General features: G+C 35.5%; 1 protein-coding gene across 13 annotated transcripts in view; it reads right to left on the reverse strand.

The window, feature by feature from the left end:
- LOC135212644 (NGFI-A-binding protein homolog) overlaps positions 1-15944 on the reverse strand; it is a 560269-nt gene that overhangs the window by 477146 nt on the left and 67179 nt on the right. For 8 of the 13 annotated variants that reach the window (XM_064246240.1, XM_064246244.1, XM_064246243.1 and 5 more), the window contains exon 3: positions 9927-10034. The exons of the other annotated variants lie outside the window; for them this stretch is intronic. In XM_064246240.1, coding sequence (XP_064102310.1) covers positions 9927-10034 — 108 coding nt within the window. The remainder of the gene's footprint in view (positions 1-9926; positions 10035-15944) is intronic. 13 annotated transcript variants of the gene reach the window in all.

Here is a 15944-nt window from a genome sequence, read left to right on the forward strand (position 1 = left end):
ATAGTGTATCAAGTTTTGAGGAATATATGGTAATGTACTGTTTATCCATTTCGACGTTTTCTTGTGTGATGTAACGTTGGTTGCCACTAACTTTTTGATGTTACAGTGAATTATATGTTGTGTTGATGTAAAGCTTTGTGACTTGGGTATTATACTGTAAAATGCAGTGATTAGTGATTAGTAGTCTTGATGAAGTGCGTGTGTAGCGAGTCTTTGCTTTTGTGTAAAGCGTCTGTAATTTGTTTAATGTTCTGTTTGTGACTTTAATTTCCTTACTAGTTGTTATTAAAGTACATTTTAAGTTATTAAGTGAGTTGTCACTGTTTCCTGATATTCTCCTCGTAAATCCTTACCATAGAGAGAGATTTTTTTTTTTATGTTACAATATATATATATATATACTTATATATATATATATATATATATATATATATATATATATATATAATATAATGCGTAGGACCAGGAATATTCACGGAAGAATATATACTCTAAAAGATACATTGAGTTTTCGTGCGGTTGCGCGCGCGCAGGCAAAAATTTATGTTTATAATACGAACAAAATCACCGCACAGACTTACACACACACACACACACACACGCACATACACACTCGTTCCTTCCACCTGTCTCCACAGTGTCTTTGTTACAATGTTCTAAATTAATAAAAATAAAAAGGAAAAAATCCTGACGTTTTTTTCTTCATAATGGCCAACATGACGTGAGTGGAAGAAAAAATTCGTATAAGAAAAAATGCGGCCGAAATAAAGAAGTTTTTTTTTTCCTTTTTTAGTTGCTTACATTTTTTATGGTTCACATAATGGCGAAAGAGGGAGGCTTAGAATTCCCACAAGGGTGTGTCCGTTTTCAAAATGGTACGTTTTAGGAGCACCGCCAAGGTGCCCGGAGCCGGCCCTTTGCCTTAAATGAAACTTAATGGGAAAATAACACTGAAGAGTCGAAGGGAACTGCTGCAGTACTGGTTTCAAAGAAAGGCAGATCTTAGAAGAAGGAACATTCTGAAAATAAACTTGGATATGAGAGAGAGAGAGAGAGAGAGAGAGAGAGAGAGAGAGAGAGAGAGAATGGGGACGTATCCAATAATGTTTCCTACATGGGGACCAGCGCCGAATCTATATCTATATTCAGTTTTGATAGAAAGGGCTGATAACGTTCTTTGACACCGACGAACAGAAAGTCGCCTTTTCTCATTTCCGACATTCATCCCCTAAGGCTAGCGACTCATTAATTAATAGTAACTCAAAGTTACACTACGAACCTAACCCTTAAAAACTCGAGGTATCTGCATTGATTCATTCCTTCACGAGGTGAAGCTGACATGAAAATCCGAAGCTTCATTATTTCTACCGAGCAAGCGGTTCACGAAGCTTCACAATAGTCGGTGAGACCATCAAATAGAAATGAAACGCCGAGTTTCAAATTATTATCGGTGTAAGGTAAACGGCTGGCGGAATTACACCGAGATTTATTCAACATATGAACTTCAATGTTTACCCCAATCAAAACCTCTTTGATAACGCTGCAAAGAAGATAAAAACGAAATGAAAATAAAGACATGTGTACACAAATAACTATTTCAATTTCAGTCTACTCTTAAAATGCTCCACTCACAATTTCCAATTTAATGTCGGAACACAAGAAGCCAAGAGAAAAGACTGATGGGAAACAAGAGAGAGAGAGAAAAAAAAGAAGAGACGAAAAGATAAAAACAATCAAATTACAATCTCCTTCTTTTAAACACTGTTTTACGGTATTTGTTCCTTAAACACTTTAGCTTTGCTTCTCATTTCAAAGGACAGAAGGACAACTAGCAAAAAGCTGACGACATTGCGACGTCCACTGACATCATTTCGCACTAACGTCAGAGAAGATGACGTTTGGATTTGCTCGCTTACTTCAAGAATATGATGACCGCTAGATGGACATACTAGTGTTTGCTGTCGTCCACTCTTCCGTTAATGAAAAAAAACTGCATGATAATATCATGGCACCCTAATAATTCTACACTTCACTTCGGAGCGGCCTGGCACACAGCTCTCTCTCTCTCTCTCTCTCTCTCTGTGGGTGTTAATGACCCTCTCAGTCATTTCACCAGTCGAAGAATTTCAATTAATAGGTCTCTTGCTGCGGGCGTACCTAGTAAGCAGTTCAGTGCGCAATCAGTTGTACTGAATAGCTGGCTTTACGCATCTTGACTTTAGCCCCTGGAAGTCGATTAGCTTTGACGCAGCCATAAGCATGCCAGGAGAGAGAGAGAAGAGAGAGAGAGAGAGAGAGAGAGAGAGAGAGAGAGAGAGAGAGCTCTGCACCCCAATAAAGAAAAAAAAAAAAAAACGATCGTAGCAAAAAGTATAACTAAAAAGAATGATATATATATAGAATATATATATATACAATAGATATATATATATATATATATATATATATATATATATATATATATATATTTGGAGTTAACTAGAGAGATAGAAGTTATGTATAAAAAAACAAAAACAAAATAAAAGCTTTGATAAAAAAAATAACGTACCCGTCCTTATAAAGCAAAATAGCGTCACTCGTCCTTATTATTATGCAATATAAAAGACTTGATAAAGCGAAAAAAACTACATAACTAAATAGCGTGACTCGATCTTATACTACAAAATAAAATCCTTTATAAAAAAAAATTTCATAAGAATACATAATAAAGTAGCGTAATTAGTCCCCATAATGCAAAATAAGTTTCGATAAAACGAAAATTACTACATACCACAATAGCGTAACTCGTCCTTATAATACAAAATAAAAGCTTTGATAAAACAACTACATAATATAGCAGCGTAACTCCTCCTCATGATGCAAAACAAAAGTTTTGATAAAACGAAAAATACTACATAAAAAAAAATAAAAGCTTTGATAAAACGGATAAAACTACATAACAAATCAGCGTAACTGGTCATTATATAACCTCTCAAAATGATGTATTGTGACGGGTAACCGAAGACCAGACGCAAAACTCTTGATTGCGATTTATGACATCAGCTGATTGAATAATCCAGTCGCCTCTATTGAGCCACGCCTGCTCCGACCCTGTTCCGTCTGGATTATTCAGATGTCTGAAAATAATTCAATGACCTCGTCCTGGATGGTGGGAAAAATATAGATGAAAAGGTTTGTGACATAAGTTATATCTTCTCTTTACTTGTTCGGCTAATAAACAATAATATAAAAAAAAATTTAATCATCACTCAATAATAATAATAATAATAATAATAATAATAATAATAATAATAATAATAATAATAATAATAATAATAATGACCACTTATACTGACAGCACGATAATGAACTTCGTCTTCTGACTAGAGCTTAGAGCAATTTCAAATTAAGGTCTCAAAAATTATATATAATTAAATAAAGAAAAAATAAGCAAACTATGGCAATTCAAATAAATTCTAAAAAAAAATATATCAGACTTCATATTCAAACTACAGCAATTCAAATAATGTTCTAAAAAATATATCAGTAACTGAAAAAAAAAAAAAAAAAAAAAAAAAAAAAAAAAAAAAAAAAAAAAAAAACTTGGTCACTGGCATGAGAGCTACAGAATAACGAGCTCTCTCATGTACACGCAAAGCAATCACGCGAATTCTCGCCTGAAGGAGGCCTATACAAACAGCAAGTGCGGATAGCAACTGCCCTTCCTCAAACGGTCTTCGAAAAGGAATCACGTGACGGCTGGCTTTTTCTCTTGTCCAAAAAGCCTTGCCTTTGTAACGGCACATCCTCTTGAATTCTGAACCCACAAGACACCGCCTGAGGTTCCATAAAGGCAGGTTTCATAGGAAAACTTGTGCTCTTGTCTCAGGACAAGAATGTAAGTTTTGCCGTAATAGGAAAATAGCTCATCATCAGCCGATGGTCAAGAAATTTTCACCACACTTAGAACAGCAATATTCACTACAAAACGGTCCGTTCATGTGCAAGATATGTTCACTTATGAGTTAGAATACGGTATGTTTGTGTGCGTTATAGGACTGTTTCTGTGTGTTATAGGGCTGCTCTTAAATAAATATACTTCATGGATAAAATCATACAGAAAAGCTAATGAAAAGATGCATACTATAAATGTATACACACACACAGATATATATATATATATACATTACATAAATATATATACATACATATAAATATACGTGTATTTACGTACACACAAATACACACATATATATACACGTTTTTTTTACCATCAATTATATGGACATGTTAATATCTGGAAGCCTCCTCCATAAATGAAGAAGAAAGCGAAGAAAGTGAGTCCTTTTCTCACTCGGTCCATAGTTGTCTTGAATCGCCATTCCCAGATTTCCCTCTCCAATGAGAGAGAGAGAGAGAGAGAGAGAGAGAGAGAGAGAGAGAGAGAGAGAGAGAGCGCCTCGTAAATCATGAGACAAATCATCATGACCCGTGAGTCAAGGGTGGGCGAACTCTCAAGACGACGTCCTGGATCAACTGAAATAGTAACCATAATCTGGCCTATCATTTTTTTTTTAACTCCACAAATGGAGTTGAATTGCCCTTTCACAAGCAGCCAATTATCCTTCATTATGCATATTACAACCGCCGATTATCTTAGAAAATGTGCACATACGAGTACATGCAGGTAAAAAAAAAATCTGATTATTACTAACTTATTTGCAAAAATGTGGAGACACTTAGTTAAAACTACGAACCACCGTTGAAAGCTAAAATACTAACCATCAATAGCTATTCAAAAGGACGGTATTATTTGTGCTGACCATTACTAATGCATAATTCACTTTAAATTAATCTACATCGTCTACATCGTACTGTTCAGATAGTAACTGTAACTAAAGAAATCGAAAGACGAATTAATAAAAAAAAAAAAAAAAAAAAAAAACCTGAGGCATGAAAAACAAGATCCTAAAAAATACAATATTTAGTATTGAAAATGGCTTTCATTGTACATCATGAGGCCGTAGACGTTCAGTCCTTTATAGCCAAAGAAAAATGTCAGAAATCCGGTAGAAATCCGTCGAAAGGGTGACAATAATAACTCAATAAAAAGGCAATACAATAACGTTGAACTAACTTTCGATAAAAGAACAGGATTTAACCTAAGTGAGATGAGGCAATTTCATTTATAATGTGATGTGCACGAGGAATAAAAATTCACATGGCTAAATAGCGGAAATACATTCTATCTATGTATTAAAATTCTAGAAACGATCATACACATGACTCGGAATTTCTCTCTCTCTCTCTCTCTCTCTCTCTCCTCTCTCTCTCTCTCTCTCTCTCTCTCTCTGCTGAAAACCTTTGCCGTTTCAACATGTATAAAACCACCCATACGTAATGTATTCACCACCCTTACCAACACAATAATCACGATAATATCGGGATAACAGCAGACAAAGCGGGCCAGTAACAGACGAAGAAGAGTGACCCTCTTAGAGAGAGAGAGAGAGAGAGAGAGAGGGGCCCCCAAAACTCAACCAGTTCCTTGGCAGCAATAACCGGTATTATCATGGCGTGACTTTTTTCTGCCACGCTTTCGCAAAAAGGGAAGTCAATGCAACGCGGCCTCAACTTAAGAAAACTGCGCCTAACGGATGCCTTTCTACCTGGTTTTTCTGTTCAGCAATTTGGAGGTTTCCAAAATGATGTGTATTTAAAAAAAAAAAAAAAAAAAAAAAAAATGCAGGCCTCAAAAAAAAAAAAAACTAATTTTCTGATGAAGAGATTTCAAAACGAGCATCGAAAAACTATAAAACTATTTTGTATGGAACATATTCCAGCAGGACCTCTCAAAAACTATTTCCTAAGGAACGGATTCTCTCAGGGCCTTAAAAACTATTCAGTAAGCACCAGCTTTCAGCACACCTCAGAGAATGCACACAAGTCTGTAAGATCTGTGTATTTTAATGCACAGATATTACAGACTTGTGTACATCATTTAATTGATATAGTTTGCAATCTGTGACTTCTCACATCTATATCAGAAAGTCACCAAAAACAACTTAAATTTTCCCCTCATATGATGAAGGAGAAAATTAGCAAGTCATGCTGATGACTGCCCCACTGAAGAAGTCATAAAACCTTTACGCAGAAAACCGGTTTCGCTTTTCTGGTTAATGAAGCCAGTCCTGAAACAAAGCCTGTTACTTACAAATATCAATTTGTCTACCGATGTATTTTGTGAAATTTTCATATCCGGTTGTCTTGCATGCTGTGTGGCCAAGTTAACGTAACAACAAACATTTCTTTAGTTATGTAAAATATACAGTATGTATACATTACTCATGGATATGTTTGAATTCCCTGGTGCGTATAACGAAAGCTCTTCTGTCTTTCACTGAATTTTCAATTTTTGTATTCATGAGGTTAAATTTAATTTGTGTATATATATATGATTGTGTTATATAAAAATACATATACATATATATATATACATATATCTCTATTTCAAATAGATATACATTACAAATATTAACACTGGGAAAGGTACATTTCACAACACTTAGACAGCAAAAGTGATGTTAACACCAACTACAGTAATAACGAAAACTGAACAGTATGCAAACAGACTACTGCACAACACAAAGAAATGACCGTTGAAATATTTCAAGATATATTCTATTGCTTAATACAAAAATATAAAAGAAAAAACATCAAAAGAAGATCAGAGGTATGGGGACATTTTACAAGAAGTATAAACTCCACTTAATTCTCCAAGGATCAGAAATACAACACAACTAATATACTAAATATATAAAATACTGCCTGAGAAACTTTAGCTCCCAAGCAAACAGCAAAAATCTATGCAACACAGTTAAAAGACACTTCTGTATGGTAATGTTACAGCAAGTTAGTTTTATTTTGCTTCGTTGAGGTACCAACAAATCTATCACCCTACTGATAATATACTATGAAAAATTCATTAATCTCCTATTCTAAAACTCGGAAACTCCCAACTACTTACAGGAAGAAAACTGGTTTAATTTTTCGCAGCAAATTTATGAATGGCTTATCCAGTGTCCACGTGAGATGCATATAGAGACATAATGAAAGGGAGAATAACTACCATTGCCCTAAATCTATAAGCACACTTGTTAATGCAGCTTAGTTCTAAGATGGAAACTAAGCGGCGCTTCAATTATGGAGTACTGGTATCTTTTGTATTGGTTATACTAAGCGATTTCATTACAATTATAAAAGATCTTTGTAAGTTATCGTGATCCATCAAATCACTATTTCATCCCCGGAGTAGTTTAACTTTCTCCGTTTTTATCTTCACATTTACATGGCAATCAGTAAATTTAAGATTTAATGATAACTTTACTGTTACTTTCAAACTAAAATCCTTATCGCTAGCTAATAATTCCATAAGAAAAACTGGTAATGCACTCATGATTTCAAAACAAACTAGTCACTCCAGCGGCAATTTCAAACTAGCATAAATATCTGTGGATATTTTGAGATTTTAGGTCAATTATGAAAGGCTACGTCAGGATCTACAGCTGAATAAGTTATTTTCCCTTTCGATGAAAGCAAACTTAGTAATGACAGGGCGTTGACAACGAATAATGCAATACACAGAACAAACTCAAAAGCTTCTTTGAAGAAAGGAGCTATCATTATGATTCCTGCCGTAATACATAATGTAACTACCCTGACATTTATCTTTTCGGAAAGCAAGAGATGCTAACCAGAATTTTTGGAAAAAATTCATATAATTTCGAGTGGTCAAGGATTCCGCTTTTTATCTGACTCTACGAAAATAGAGATTATTTTTCAGCACTAGCAAAGAGCAAAACAATGCTTTGAATTTTCGTGTCAAATTAATTCCACTGACATATGAGGCTTTTTAAGTAAACAGAATGCCGGTATATTAAGATCATTATAAACTAAGATAGCACCCTGACGTCATAACAATAAATTATTAAGAAAGGCGTAGATGGTATATAAAATAATTCAGCGAAAACAAACAATAAAAAGCTCATGGCATCCAAATGATCGAATTTAAAGTCAATACGAGACGGATCGACCTTATCACAACAATATCTTAACCAGATCGACCTTATTGCAATATCTTAACCATAGGCTAACTTAGTCATTCATTGGAAGTTTGCAACATCTCATGGATACATATTAAAGCATCTAAGAGCAATAATAAGAAAAGAATTCATTTAAGCATTAAAGAAGTAAAACTTGAATCCTTTTCATTAAAAAGGGAGATTTTTCATTATCTTCCCTTAAGCATTTTATGTATTCAATGTAAGCAATTAATTAATCAATACCATAAGCAAACCATATATACAATCCATGAGGAAACATACAAAATATTTCGGCTAAATATTCTGAAACGGGTGTAAAATTTAAAAGATTTTAAAATCTTACCCCACATGTTCGCTTACTCCGAATGTTCTTGTATCTAATATAGCTTTTTTTTTTTTTTAATGAGTAAGTTCATAAAAACTGACGCCATGAATCGAGTTGCAAAGGAACCAATACTTTACGCATTTGCAAAATCATCTTTAGCAAATCACTGTCATTGTACTCTTAGAACCTATCATCTAAATCCATGAAAATGCTACTTCGAGGTGACGTGACTAAACAACGAACTGCTATGAACAACTCACGATGACAATTGAAAAAAAGAAAATTCATTTTCCAAAGCCGATTAAGTAAAAAAAAGAAAAATTACAAGTCTATTAACGCTCATGGTTTATGGCGGCCATTAAGCTAATTATTAATACGATTATTTCCAGCTAATTTTCTATACGATTTTGTTATAGAATCCAGCACATTTTTTTTTTCTTGTTTTCTTACAAATATTCTTTTGAGGTATCCTGACAAAGCGAGCAGAAGGTAGCTTGATAATATCCAACTCACAAAAAGCAACGAAACACTTATACCAGCAATTCAGCTATTTTTAATCTACAGTTATCTTCATTGATATCTAAAACCAGGCAGAACTATAATAACTTAGGAACTACTAAAATGATGAAAATTAAGAAAAGACAATGATTCTTAATCTCTGTCTTAGCGTCAGATGACTGAGTCATATATTCCTCTGTCAATCATATTTCTTCTCTCACTCGCGTAAGTGAATAATATTTTGTAAATAACATTACTGCTCTGGAATTGATTATGTAAAGTTTGAGGCGGTACAACAATTATTCTAGGATATTAATTTCTGAATATATATCAGTGAGTTGTGAACATGTGGAAGCTTTTCAAAAGCACCTCTCTCGAACTGAATGATAACTTTACAGGACCAAATTGTCTTTAGTTGATTTTCCACTTTTGAAGGAAAATCGTTCAAGCAAATCTTACGACAACAAAGACCCTCAACTCCTGATACATGAAATTATACCAGCAACATCTGCCTACACAATTTAACCGTAAACATTGAAGTTAATCCAACAAATCATACACAGTCCAACAGGCTTTAAATCTTGCGATGAAAAATGACCATAAACACCCACGGGAAAAGGAACTTTGGTAAAATTTGACTACTATCTTCCATTAACACAAAACCCCACAAGAGGACCATTCAGAACTGAAGGCTCTTTGCTGGGACCCACAACACCATACTTATCCTTGAGAGACAAATAGAAGGAATAGCCCATGCACAATTCCAATGGGGTTTTACAATAATAATAATTATTATAGGTTATCATATTCAAGACGATTTTTAAAAGGGAGAGTTTGAAAACAGGGGTTGAAGCGAGGGCAACATCTAAGAAAGGGCAGTACAGATTAGGGAGGGGCGGAAAGGGAGGGAGGGAGGGAGGGAGGGGGGAGGGGGGCGTGTTGGAATGTCCAAAGAGATGAGGAGGGGGAAGGGGGGGTGGGGGGAAAGTGACCATAAAAGGCATGCGCTAAAATTCTCTTACTTGGCAGTCCGTAATCTTGATTACGTCTTAAGGGATCACCTCGACGATCTGATTGGCTGAGCGAAGGGTAGTTAGGCCCTGATTGGTTGACGGGAGGAAAGTTGGGCCCTGCGAAGAGGAATGCATTTGCCAATCACTCTAGGAATTGGTCCCGTTTAATGGATTCAAGTTTTTCTTTTTCTACTGTTTGAAGTTTGTTTCTTCAAGACAAAACACTGGATTAGACAGATAAGATATTTCCTTTCAACACAGCTATGAAATAAAGTATTTGCTTTTCTGAAAACACCTACTATTATTATTAGGAAATAAATATACCTTAGTTACCTTCTGCTTCATAAGGAATCTGAGAAACAGATGAATCTTAGACAACACAAGATATGAATGTTATAACCACATATATTCACCATACATCCGCATATCTAACATATATTTACATACACTTATCAAGACGCATTCAAAGATAAACCATTATGATTTCTGTACATATATATGGAAACCCATTTCATATTCTCGATGAAAAAGAACTTTAAGTATCTGTACATTTTAAGGAACTCGCATTACATAAATATTCTTGCCGGTCAAAGGCAGTTATTTCACATTGTTGAAAATAGACACAGGAAATATGTTTGACCAGTAGGCTACAATTAATTAACCAGAAGAAAATTAAAGTGGCAACACAATGAAAAACAGAAATAACGTAATAATAAAATTTTGCTTTCCAGTCGTAGCGAAAACGAGTGTGTATATATATATCATATATATATATATATATACATATATATATATATATATAATATATATATATATATATATTTATGTATATATACACATATATGTATGTATATATATAGAATAAAAACGGAAAATTAAAAACATGAATCCGAGATGCGCGAAGTCATCAGAGAAGATGCCCCCTACTGCGCATATACGGGCGGTCTTTGAGTTACCGCTAGAAACAAAAAGACACTGACCACATATCTATTTTTTTTCTAACACCAATTAAAAGTTGCTTTTCAGAACGCAACGATTGTAGCATGTAACAAAAAGGAAAGTACTTGAAAAAAAAAAAAATTTGCACCCCCCAAAAAAAATTGCAAAAAAAAATTTGATTTTGAATGAAACATAATAATTTTCACAAGCAAAAAACAAATTCTGTAGAGGGAACAATTAACATATTGAAGCTCGGATGCAGACACCGTGCCTCGGTGTAGATATCTACAAATCAGACCAAAGCAATCTTGCAGGAAATTTCGTCCCAAAACAACTTACTTATACAAAACACCCTGCCAAGCAAGATGCATAGGAAAAAAATTCTTGTCTAAGAGATTACACCACTGTAGCTGCTCAAGAAAGGAGAAAGAATTATAATAAGGAGCAAATATCGGGTAATGAACAACAAGCATGAGCAGACAAAGAAGAATGATGACAAATCATGATAGGAAAATCAGACCATGAGGGAAGCGAAATCATTAAGTAAATTATGAGAGTAAGAAGAAGAAGAAGAAGAAGAAGAAGAAAAAGAAGAAGAAGAAGAAGCTTTAAAAATAACGATGGAATTGCAAAGAAGACAAAGTCAAACGTTCACATGTTAAAAGAAAATGAAGGCATTAGACTATCATAAGATAAACGTATAAGATGAAGATGTTACTAGAAAAATAATGAAGAGATAAACAAATAAATATCACATGCATGCACAATAATGACTCAAAGCAAATGAGAAATCTGATACAGTTTCAGGGCCAAAACATTTATCAATTATTGATCAATACAAACTTCAAGTGACAAAAGTAAAAGCATACAAGACATTGATTCTAAACAGAGAGAGAGAGAGAGAGAGACAGTCATAACTTCACAAGCAAAATTAGAATTCTGAGCACACAACAACAATGAGGAAACTGAACCTGAGTACAAGAAGGAACTACACATGAGAGGTTCAAGTTAGTTAACGGGTAATCTTAAAATGGCAAAGGGTCAACAAATGCAGAGCACAATTACAAATTCAAAGCACAGAGCTTCAAAATTCATTCACAAAAATATTCGAGATAGCAAATGAAGTCGTTGATAAGAGATAGTGACAGAAATAAGTATGTAAACAGTAACATGAAATTTTTGGAAAAACATAGGCGCCTTGCCATCACCAAGCGTCCTCGCTCACGTTTGGTTTTGTGTAAATTCTATGGTATCTATTCACCACGGCTTTCACTATTTGGGGACGAAATCATATGGGCTATCATGTAACTTTCCTCTACTTTTCCAGGGTGGCCAAGGTAGGAACGAATTATTCTACCATCCCCGTTTCCTTTCTACAAGTATCTTGTTTTTTCGATATTTGAATATCAATCTTTTTTTCAACACTTGTCTATTTCGTCTTAATACTTAGTGGTTCAAAAGATCAAAACACAACGAGTACTGCAACATTCATACTTTAACTAAGAACACTTCGACAACTTTATCAGCGTCGTTCACCTACACAAAGGGTTCATCAGCAACAAAATGAACCCCCTCACACACACTGCGCCATTCGCTAATATCTTGCACTCGCTCTTCTGCTTCCTGAGGACATTCCTTTCCAATACCTCCTCCATCCCTCCCAACCAACACTTCCGAATTTTAAACCCTTTCTCACGGACAAATCGTCCTTTAGCTCCAGATATAACTTGCTGTGAATCGGAAGGTTATTTCAGCTTTAGCTAGAATACATAGCATGTATGTATGTATGTATGTATGTATGTATATATATATAATGTGCACACACACACACACACACACACACACACACATATATATATATATATATATATCTATATATATAATATATATATATATGTATATATACACACATATCCACATGCATTACGGACAAACGTTATCTGCAATTACATATATTCTTGTTATTTCGTTTCTCTTCCTTTTACTCCCATTTTTATTAGCAACAAACCTCAAGTAAATTCTTCCAAATCTTCAGCAAGACAAGCTGGCCACTAACAAAAAATACAGCATTCAATTTAATGATTTCTTTCGCCCTTCTGCCTTTTACCAAAGCGAAGCAAAAAAAAGCTTCACTCAAAGAAAAAGGAAAATTAAACCTCGAAGTAACCTTTCTCTAAAATTCCAGCTTTTTTTTTTATTGCAGAAGAGGAAGAACGTGTTCAATAAATGACAACATCACGAAGGTAGGCGTGGAATTACAAAGGAAGATCTGATAAAAACAATTAAGTTTCAAGTTAAGCAAATATTACGAACGAAGAGTGGAAAAAGTAGACTGCTGGGCGTCTACAGTTCAATGAGACAGATTATGGAGAGTGAACTCATTTGCAGATGAATTTTCAGGAGCTGATAATGGTCACTTGATGTGACAATACAATGTAGATGATAGTGACTAAGGATTAATACAGTTTTAATATCAGGCAACATGAACATAGTTACCCACTGTTATCGTACAGGTCACAGCGTGAGAGATATTCCGTTGGGAACAGTTTTTCTGCCCTGTTGGCCATCTACGAAACCACGGAATAAGCAGGAGAGAAAAAAAATAAAGAGAAAAACAGGTAGAACTCGAGGAATTTCATAAAGTGACGGAAAGGGACAAACGAACTCCGTGCATTAATCCCACTATGCGAGAAAAAAAAAGAAAAAGAAATACACTAATAAATAAACAAATATATTAACCAGCTTCCTAACAAGCCAGCGCTGATTCGCTGCATATATCAAAAAAAGAATTAATTCCTAAAAAAAAGGAAAAAAAAAAAAAAAAAAAACTGCACCGTTAAGAGAGCAATGTAGAGCATCCTAGTTTCCCAGCTATAAGGTCAGTGGCCAGCCGGCGGTGTCCGCCAAGAGGGCATTTTGAAAGGTCACTGGTAGAGGAAATTTCTCCAAAGCCTGCCTACGATCTAACTATGCGATGCTCTCAACACAATCGCGTTACGATGCTCTCGATTCAACATCTGCGTCACGTGTTTTCGTAAGCACAGCCATTTTTAACTCAACTGACGGGAATTTTATTTTCTATTTTTATTAAGGATTTGATAAATGTCAGGGGAGGAAAGATCTTTACCACCAGCTATCCATCATTTTTAAACGTCATTTTTGCATTTTTTTTTTCTTTTCACCAGAAGCAACGCTGCAAAGTCATTATCTCTCTCTCTCTCTCTCTCTCTCTCTCTCTTCTCTCTCTCTCTCTCACACACAATTCCTCTCTTTCTCACAGATACATCTTGTCTACTCTCCCTCCTCCTTGGCCATCCTTAATTGGCTATTTCTCTCCCGTAAATCAACATGCAAAGACCGTAAAAATGCCTTCCATTAGCAAAACGATTCCGAGTCCCGGGGAAGGGGGAACGACAGCTCATCTCTCAGCGATTAATTCCAATAAAACAATTCGGACGTATAATCTCATGGATGGGGAAGCTGCACATACAATGATGAATTTATGCATGAAATACACACACGCCCGGAATCGTAATCGAAATAATCTCGTTATATAAATACTTTTCCTCGGGACTGATTCGGCCACCGGAGCTTCCTCGCCACTTTTATCGCAGATGCAATCTAACCAGTTGTACACAAAGAAGAAGAAGAAGAAGAAGAAGAAGAAGAAGAAGAAGAAGAGGGAGAGGAGTAAAGAATAATGAAAACACGAGAAGAGGGAATTAAGAAACATGTAGGGAAGAACAGGCGAAGAATGACGGAACATCGTTAACTCCAAAATTTCTATGATAGTTTCACAGAGAGGCAAAGAGGAAATGAAACTGGTGGGAAACAATGCTGGTCAAGCTGCGAAGATGATAACAAACCAGAAGGAGAGAGAGAGAGAGAGAGAGAGAGAGAGAGAGAGAGAGAGAGAGAGAGAGAGAGAGGATCTGCAAGAAACTTTAGATTAAACCTAGAGACTGGTCCAGTTCTTTCTAGAGCACAGGAGTGTCTTAGTGGAGCCTAAAACTATTCGGCAAGAATACTCTCTCTCTCTCTCTCTCTCTCTCTCTCTCTCTCTCTCTCTCTCTGCGTATGAGACTTATGGCGCCACTGCTTGAAGTACAACGTTCCCCGCCACCAATCTCTCTGGCCGGGCGGGCCTTCCTGCGAACGCACACTTTCTCAGAACACCGAATAATTAAGCCGAACGTAAATTTCGCGTCGGTTTTTACGGAAGCGATGACGACGGCGTAAAATTTCATCGCGAACAAATCCAACACTGTTGACGCAGATTGTATACCCGAAGATGCAAATGTATTAGTGTGTAAATACTGCGGTTATTTCATCCAGGCACTTTTGTAGCGCAAACATCTTGTACATACAGGTAATACCGACTTTCTTCAGAGGGCAAACAAAGCGGTGATACCCGAATAAGTTTAACTTTCGACCGAACAATTACTAAAATACATACGCGCAAGCATTGACTGCTGCATGTTCCATATGGATGGCAAAGGCCTCCGCCACTTTTTTCATCTTGCACCCACAGACTAGACGCTCCGCTAAATAAATATTAATAGATGGAAGTTCACTACGCCTCGACATTGCAAGATGCATGTGCATATGTTTTATATACATACATATATATATATACATATGAATATTTATCATATATATATACATATATAATATATATATATATATATATATATATATATGTATATATATATATAAAGGGCGTGGCTACAGGTGGTGACCTCCTTGTCCCAAGCCAGTCGTTTGGGCAGGACACAAACGGTCCTTGGCTCATGGATTCCAACTGGCATTTCGAGAAAGGCAATAACAAAAAGAGTGGTTACCTGGGGAAATTATTATCCGAGCACTTATTGTCAAGAAAAGGACAGCTGATTCTGGAGTTATGGTAATAAAAAGGCAGAAATAGCTCAACGATTGTTGGTGTTTACGGTAATGATAAAAAAGTGTGAGGATTAAATGCAAAATGACCAAAGAAAAAGAAACAAAAGGTATATTGCAGTAAGGCTTCTTCCTACGTGTAGAATCTAGCGGTCATTTTTACCAGATACATATGAAATTGCAATAGCTACA

This window comes from Macrobrachium nipponense, chromosome 41, assembly GCF_015104395.2.
Source record: "Macrobrachium nipponense isolate FS-2020 chromosome 41, ASM1510439v2, whole genome shotgun sequence".
NCBI classification, from domain to species: Eukaryota; Metazoa; Arthropoda; class Malacostraca; order Decapoda; family Palaemonidae; genus Macrobrachium; species Macrobrachium nipponense.